General features: G+C 35.1%; 1 protein-coding gene across 3 annotated transcripts; it reads left to right on the top strand.

Annotated features, from left to right (window-relative positions):
- Positions 1 to 217: 217 nt before the first annotated feature.
- On the top strand, positions 218 to 7726 carry LOC138940715 (death-associated protein kinase 1). 3 transcript variants are annotated; one of them, XM_070309847.1, is made up of 20 exons: positions 218 to 381; positions 902 to 980; positions 1085 to 1197; positions 1302 to 1462; positions 1532 to 1652; positions 1714 to 2014; positions 2100 to 2148; positions 2525 to 2641; positions 2719 to 2991; positions 3067 to 3249; positions 3327 to 3441; positions 3587 to 3778; positions 3880 to 4121; positions 5078 to 5167; positions 5413 to 5577; positions 5656 to 5874; positions 5939 to 6118; positions 6185 to 6478; positions 6566 to 6888; positions 6959 to 7726. In XM_070309847.1, exons 1-20 carry the CDS (start codon positions 342 to 344, stop codon positions 7119 to 7121), a joined length of 3420 nt encoding a protein of 1139 aa, XP_070165948.1. In that variant the 5' UTR covers positions 218 to 341; the 3' UTR covers positions 7122 to 7726. The 3 variants fall into 3 exon arrangements, with proteins under 3 accessions (XP_070165948.1, XP_070165947.1, XP_070165949.1); XM_070309846.1 differs by having other exon boundaries at positions 218 to 384; XM_070309848.1 differs by lacking the exon at positions 5078 to 5167 and having other exon boundaries at positions 218 to 384.
- Positions 7727 to 8043: the final 317 nt, after the last annotated feature.

Here is an 8043-nt window from a genome sequence, read left to right as displayed (position 1 = left end):
GTAGCAACAGTGATGCCAGAAACGGGTCCCGCGGCTCATGGGTCAGCAATGGAAGGGATAAGGCACACAAGCGCGAACCGCGTACATGTGCGTTCTGCGCAGCGCAGTTCGCTTGTGTGCGTTATCCCTTCCATTGCTGACCCGTGAGCCGCGGGACCCGTTTCTGGCATCACTGGGTAGCAAGATGGCGTTCCGCGCGACACAAGTATATCGATTGTGTGTGTGGGAGTGTGGGGCGGCCGGCATGGGTGAAGGCCGTCGAATGCCACATAATTTTCGTAACGGCTCTTCGCGAGACTCAAAGCTGTTCGGATAGATCGAACGATGAACACGATCGGGAGATGATGCCGGGCCCATCTTGCCAGTTGGAAATGTCTAACGGTAGTAAGAAATCGGCTTGACTTTTCATCCACCGCGTCTCGGAATCGTCCCTCTGAAATTTGACAACGGGCGCGATTCAACCCTTTGCTCTTAAATATGATGTTAGAGATATTATCGCGACTATAATTACAACAAATTGTGTGATATTTCATTATCGGCTTAGAAATTTTCGACAATTATTTTCTATATGCTGTTTAGATTTGTGCATGACTGTCATTATAAATTGATTTTTATAATGTCATTTTGACATGTTATTCATTGTATTTGAGAACTATCCAACATTTTTTTATCCTATTCAATTATCCAGCGTTATCGCACTTAAATTTTATTTTTATCTAAGAAGCATATAATATAATATAATATAATATAATATAATATTTATAATATAAAATTTCCATAGCTATAAATATATATTGATAATAATATTTATTTTATGATGACTAATTCAATATTGATATATAAACTAATTAATTCTCTTTTTTTCGAAATTATGCAACAGAGCAATATATTTATTGTTTAGATTTTGAGTGGAATACTTTAATGGAGGTCCACCATGAGCCGATTGAAAAGAACTATCAGTTGCTTGAAGAGATTGGCAAGTAAGTATCATTATTTGTAACTGATACTTTCTTTGATAATTATTAATTATTTGATAATGTTATAAATTTGTTTATAAATATGTTTATAAATTTGTGAACTACAGGGGTCAATTTGCTATTGTACGAAAATGCAAGGAAATAAAAACTGATGCATTGTATGCTGCAAAAATAATGAGAAAAAGACGAGTTGCCAGGGGTGTAGCTGCTGCAGATATTGGTAGTTCTTATATAGTTGTAATACATTGTGGAGATATATATTCATTTTCAAAATATTATAATAAAGTAATTTAATTTTTTTTTTTTTTTTTTTTTTTTTTTTAGCAAGAGAAGCTGGTCTTTTGGCTCGGTTAAGGCATCCTAACATTGTTTCCTTGTACAAAGTAATAGATACAGGAACAACAGTTGTATTGCTTTTGGAGTTGATTACTGGAGGTGAATTATTTCATTGGGCTCCATCTGGTGAAATAGAAGCTGCTCATGTGGTACGTAAATATATAGCAGTTAATAAATATCTAGTTATTATTATCCATTAATTTCATATCTTTCTTAAGGTACGCCAAGTTTTAATGGCACTTAGTCATTTACATTCCCACCAAGTTGCTCATCTGGATATTAAGCCTGAGAATATTCTATTGTCGACAACACCACCGATGCCTAGCATTAAATTAATAGGTAATATCTATAACATTAAAATACTAAAATCATCAATACAAATATATTATTATTCTTACAGATTTAGGTCTATCGCATCGACTGGTACCTGGTTCAGAACACAGAGCATTATTTGGTACACCAGAATTTGTGGCACCCGAAATCGTCAATTATGAACCACTCAGCTTGGGAACTGATCTTTGGGCTGTTGGTGTATTGACGTATATTCTACTGAGCGGAGCTTCGCCATTTTTAGGCGAAGACAAGCAAGAGACATACGCAAACGTTGCTGCTTGCCAGTATCAATTTGACAATGAATATTTCAATAATGTATCCGAGATTGCCAAAGACTTTATACGATCCTTGTTGATCAAGGATCCGAAGTAAGTTGCAAAAAAATTATAGATTTGTTTGACTTTTTTATTAAAGATGAGAATATCCTAAAAGAGAAAAATTTCCTTATTTTAGAGAAAGAGGAAGTGCTGAATCGTGCCTTAAACATCCTTGGATTCTTACGGTGTGTTCCTGAAAAAAAAGAAACTTCTCATTGTCCAATAATACTGGTTTATTGTGCATTTTGTTTTTAATGTGTTATATATATCGATTCTATGCATTTTTTTACCAACTTTTGTCTCGATATGACATTGATCTGTGTGCTATCGTATATTATATATACGGAAATTATTTTTCAAACAATATACATTTTTAAGTCAAAAAAACAATTTTTCTTTATTATTATACACACACACACACATGTATACCTTAGTTAGTGAAAAGTATAATCTTTCTTCAAGTTCATGTTTGCTATGCAATAAAACATAGTAATTTTATGATATTATAGAGATAAATTAATTATATGATTTCGACAAAAATTGTATTCTTTCTATGCACAGGAATCTGAAGTCCCTCAGAGTCTCGGCGGAGCAATGATCAGTGCTGTGAAGCGAGGCTGTGTTGAGGTTGTTTCTCAGTTACTGTTGCAGGGTGCTCCATTAAACATAAAAGACTCTGTAAGGAATCTTTTGCTTATTTTGCCAATGTCGAAAGATAATCCGCGGATAAAATGATATAACATGTTATTGTTCAGAAAGAAGACACTCTTTTGCATATCGCTTGCGAAACTGGCGATGAGGGAATGACGACTCTGCTGATAGAAAGCGGAATCGATTTGGATATACCGAACAAACATGGTCTCACGGCGTTACATGTGGCTGCTCGATACGGGCATATTAATCTGGTCAGACATTTGTGCCTTGCTGGTTGCGACGTCGATAAGACGAATCGCGGGATTCGAGCAGACGTCACTGCAATTAAGTACGGCTATCCGGATATCGCAAATTTATTAGATAAGTTGCGAAATGTAAGTACTTCTACAATACGAGAATACTTCCCACATTTGGAGGAATTCTCAATTCTCATTTTAATCCATTTTTAGCCAAATCAGCGCGAAAATTACATTCGTCAGCTACAACCGACGCACAGACCGATAGACCGGCTGCACATAAGACTGCTCGGGCATTGCGCATCTGGGAAATCATCGTTAATCAATTCTTTGAAATCTGGAATATTTAGTTTCGGTTTTTTTCGAAGATCCAGAAGTCAGAATTGTAGCGCGAAGGTATATCATACTATATAAAATATATAAATTCTGAATAGACATATAAATTCTAAATAATAAAAATTATTGATGTTTAGAGAGAACCAAGTATTGAACTTGACGTGACAAGTAAGCACGGTTCTCTCAGCTTTGAGTATAGCGATAGTGAGTATGAAGGTACTCAGGGGGTGGAGTGGAGTCGTGGTAATGTAGGTAAGCGAATTATATTAAAATACTTGGCTTAATAGAGTTATAATATTGTGTAATATGGATAAATATTTCTGTAATATATTTTTAATTATGTAATATAATTTATTCAAGTATTTTAAATTTAATAATATTTATATGCATTGATTAGGTGGCGAGTGCGTTTTTTGGGAGTTATGTGGACGCGAAGAATTTCTGGCATCTTATCACTATGTACTTACATTCCAACAGCCAGCAGTGCATCTTATTACAGTCAGTTTGAGAGAGCCACTAACCGTTCAACTTCAACAGATAAAATTCTGGCTGCAGTTTATCTTAGACCGTATTAATCCAAGTAATGTTGGTAAGACCTTTTTACATTTCAAATCTTCTTTTTATATCATAATTAATTTGATCGAAGCTAAATTACATATTTCTGACTTTTGCAATTTTTTTCTATTGAAGGATTTGGCGGCAAATGCAACGACGTAAAAGTAATTTTAGTCGGCACTTATGCGCCGGAACCTGTAGCCCCAAATTCTAATGGCGGCAATCTTCTCGCACCGCTTTCGCCATTTCTGAAAGATTTTACATCGATTTTGGGAGAGGAACCTCAAATGGTAGCATTGGATGCAACTAATCCCTCTAGTCCTGGCCTCAAACTCCTAAGATCGTACTTAAATAGTGCAAGAATGGAATTTCTCGAGGTGAAGCGATTACATTTTTTGTACAGATATATAAATATATATTATACTTCATATATAATATTAGAAGAGGTGTTATCTTCTTCTCATCGTTTTAAATATCTTTGCTTATTTATGCAGCAATTAAAATTGACGAGCAATCTTGTATTTAGCAAATCTTTCTTTTTATGATGAGAATTTGTATAATCTCTTCTAATTTTAACATTTTATTTTCGCAATCAAATACTATTCATATGTTTTTAATCCATTCCAAAATATATCAGTAATGCATGATATCAGTATGCTTGATACTAAATATGTGCGAGAACAGAATCGTTCAATTTTGCAGCCTGTCAATATGAGCAAGTGCTAATGCAATCTTGTGTAAATAATTACATTCTTGCAAGAATTATATACTAATCTGTACAGCATGTGTAATATATGTGTGCGTTAATTCTTCACGAAACGGTTCTGTTCAATGATGGAATACCACATTACGCTGTACGTTATCTGTATAATTCATTCATCAATCTCGAAATTTGCAGTATTAATTTACTGTCGAATCAAACATTGACTCCCAGAAAATAATGCAATAATTTTTACTCACTTAAACGATTTTCCTTTCTTATCATCCATGATGCATGGTTGATTTGATATATATATGTACAAATAATTGAAAGCATTGAGAGTACCTTGTATGTCTCGTGACTATCGATGACATTTGATTGTTTGCGATGTTTGACTGATTGAGCGCACCTTTTCTAATAAACGTTTTCGATATCATATTATTTATATGATATATATATATATATATATATATATATATATATATATATACATATATATATATATATATATATATATACATACATATACATCACATCGAATCGAATTTATTAAGAACATATGTTTTAGTTGCTGATTATTTGGCCATTAATGTTTATTAACATCAGCCTTAATGCATGCAATGCATGATGTAGGATGGACCGGAAGTTGCAGAAAGTATTCTCCGACGTGACGCGCCGCGTGCCGCGGCTACGTACGTGCCCCTGGCGAATCTTGATAAACAGGTCGAAATACTTCTCAATTCCTTTAACTAACTGAGTGATATGTATAAACTAAAACTCTGTACTTTGGTTCAATAGTTGCACTAATGCTTTCTTCCATATATACATACATGCACTATTATCAATCTTAAAGAAAAGAAAAGAAAAAATCTCTTTCTATCTCTATTTCTTGTATATATTTTCCGCATCAATGTGTTATCCAGATAGTGCACAATTCCGTTACTATGGATGTTATTCATGTATTATAGAGCGCCTTAGTGTGGACCGGTCTCGCCGAAGCGTGGAGGTCGTACGTGCAATCATTAGAAGTGCCTCCTTTAATGCTCCCGCAGGAGGAATTTTTGAACGAGATTCGAAGAATCAATCCTTTAGTTTGTTTGGAACATTGTAAACATCTCGGATTACAATTACAGGTTTGTAGTTTATAATTACAATTTATTTTACACTAAAAAATGTATTTTCTTTTCTATTGTAAATCTATAAAATAACAGAATTTGGGGGAATGCATTCTTCTGCCTGGAAATCTGATAGTACTTAGTCCCGAGTGGTTTTGGCAGGATGTGCTGAATTGGCAACTGAGTCCCGATCAAAGAGGACGATTGGGCGGCCGAACTACTGGCGTTTATACGTTGGAAGATTTTCAGGCGCGATGTCCATGTCCCGCTGCACAAGCTTTGCAAGCTTTACAAGCGGTGAATTTATGCGTTCCGGTACGTTCGAAGAGAGATGTGATCAATCGATTGATTATTATCTGACTTTATGACTATATTTTAGTGCGAAGTAGATGACGACGAAGTGGAATACGAGATACCCTGCTTAAATCTCGTAGAACGTCTTCCAGGTTTATGGGAACCTTGGAAACCATGCTCGAATGCATTACCTCACGCTGGTTTACGTCTTTGTCCAGAAGAAGCACCTTTATATCATTTGACAGCGATATTTACGCATTTACAGGTAATCAATGTTCTTAATAAAAAAAAAATATAATAGAAATATTAAAATAATAAAATCGATGTATAGGCGCAACTGAGAAAGATTACTCAAACATGGGATCCAACTAATTCGGATTTATATCAGTGGTGGCGAGGATCAAAACTATGTCTTGGACCTTGCGAGAGCATAATTACCTTTGAAGAAGAAGAACATAGTTGTGTCGAAATCCAAGTTCGCGGACCGCGCGGTTCCAGTGCGCAATGCTTCGCTCTTCTTAGCGTGATCTTGGACGCGATGGACACGACTATTGAATTAGTCGCGCCGGGAATGTTACTCGAGAGACATTGGCTAAGTCCTAGCCAGCTTCGAGAATACGACGAGGTCAATGAAGATTAAAACACATACCTTAATTTATTTATTATAAAATAAAAAGATTGATTAAATCTATTTTAACCGATACATTTACAGGTAATTCACTCGTGGGCACCAAGCACAATCATATCGGCTTTAATCGATAAAAATTTCGAAGAGGCAACTCTTAAAAATCCTCTAAACGACCGGCAAGAAACAGTGTGGGAGATAGTCGGCTGTGGGCTACCGTTGATGGAGAATTACGTTCCTGGACCAAAGCAACCTGTGAAATATATAAAGCCCGCTGTACAACGGCGATTGGCGCAGATGCTAGATCCACCTGATCATCATGGAAGAGATTGGTGCTTACTCGCCGTGAGACTTGGCTTAGGCGATCGCGTAGCCCAACTGGATAGTACAGTAGACAGTCCCATTCTGAGGTATTTCTGAAATAGGCCGATTGCGTCGTACGTAACACAATTTTTTATTTTGAATTACTTTGATCCGCAGATTACTAAACTGTGCGGGTGCAGAATGCACCGTTGGTTCGCTGGTACAACAATTACGAGCGCTCGATCGCGAAGACGCCGTGCACCTGCTTCTCACGTATACGCCAATTTATGTGCTGTTGATGTCCGTCGACTCGGAAACAGGATCTAATCTTTCCAGATGACGATGTTGCTCTCATCAATGGCGTATTAGCACCTTCTAAATCTTTTTTTTTTTTCCGAAACGCCGTGGGTTTGATGAATTTAAAATGTCGTCTTTCTTATCTCCGCCCAGCGTAAAGTGTACGTTAATTTGTGAAATAAGTGTATATCATAATGTGTAACTTAACTTTAATAATCGATCGCATTGCACTTCGAGTTGAGCGATATTGAAAAAAATCTGTGACATATTTTGTAAACTATTTTATATTTGTTCTCTTTTTCTCTATTTTTTCACTTTGTACTTACTAGCCTACGAGGCATTTGTTAAATTCATACATCGATATTTGTGATATTATCGCAAACGGAAATCGATATCTTGTTACGCTTTTTAATTTGCATTAATTGCAAATATTATATTTGCATTAATTATGCAGATTTATACTATTTATTTAATACTTATTTTTATTTCTTGATGGTTGCGCACTGTGATTAATATCGTGTTAGTAAACTTTTTGTTACGCAATTTGCGTTTTTCTCATTATATATAAAGCTGTCGTGCCAGAGAAATGATGCATTTACATATTATATGCGCGATATAATCATATTTGATATTGATATTGTTTCGAGCGATTTTCTTGAAACGCTGATCTTTATATATATATATATATATATATATATATATATATATATAAAGATCATATATATAAAGATATATATATATATATATATATATATATATATATATATATATATACATGTATTACATCTTGCCAAAACTCTGTCAATATGCACCGCTTTTTCGATACTTCGGGATATTTACGAAGCATATATATGCGCAAAAAGAATGATATAAGCATTCGCACAGTCTATTACTTTCAGATATATCGTTCATGTTCAATGATTGAACGACTATATTTCTATTGAACTATAATCAATGTCTTTACT

The sequence above is a fragment of the Polyergus mexicanus genome, unplaced genomic scaffold (genome assembly GCF_030449975.1).
Source record: "Polyergus mexicanus isolate NDT 795.1 unplaced genomic scaffold, iyPolMexi1.0 SCAF_17, whole genome shotgun sequence".
Lineage (NCBI taxonomy): Eukaryota > Metazoa > Arthropoda > Insecta > Hymenoptera > Formicidae > Polyergus > Polyergus mexicanus.
The sequence above is the reverse complement of the archived record's forward strand: the minus strand, read 5'-3'. Positions and strand labels throughout refer to the sequence as shown.

Excerpts from the sequence above, each read along its gene's own strand:
- LOC138940715 (XM_070309846.1), top strand. The coding sequence starts at position 342 with ATGATGCCGGGCCCATCTTGCCAGTTGGAAATGTCTAACGGTA. Across the intron at positions 2,149-2,524 it reads AACATCCTTGGATTCTTACG|GAATCTGAAGTCCCTCAGAG; the intron begins GTGTGTTCCTGA and ends TTCTATGCACAG. Across the intron at positions 2,992-3,066 it reads TATTAGATAAGTTGCGAAAT|CCAAATCAGCGCGAAAATTA; the intron begins GTAAGTACTTCT and ends ATCCATTTTTAG.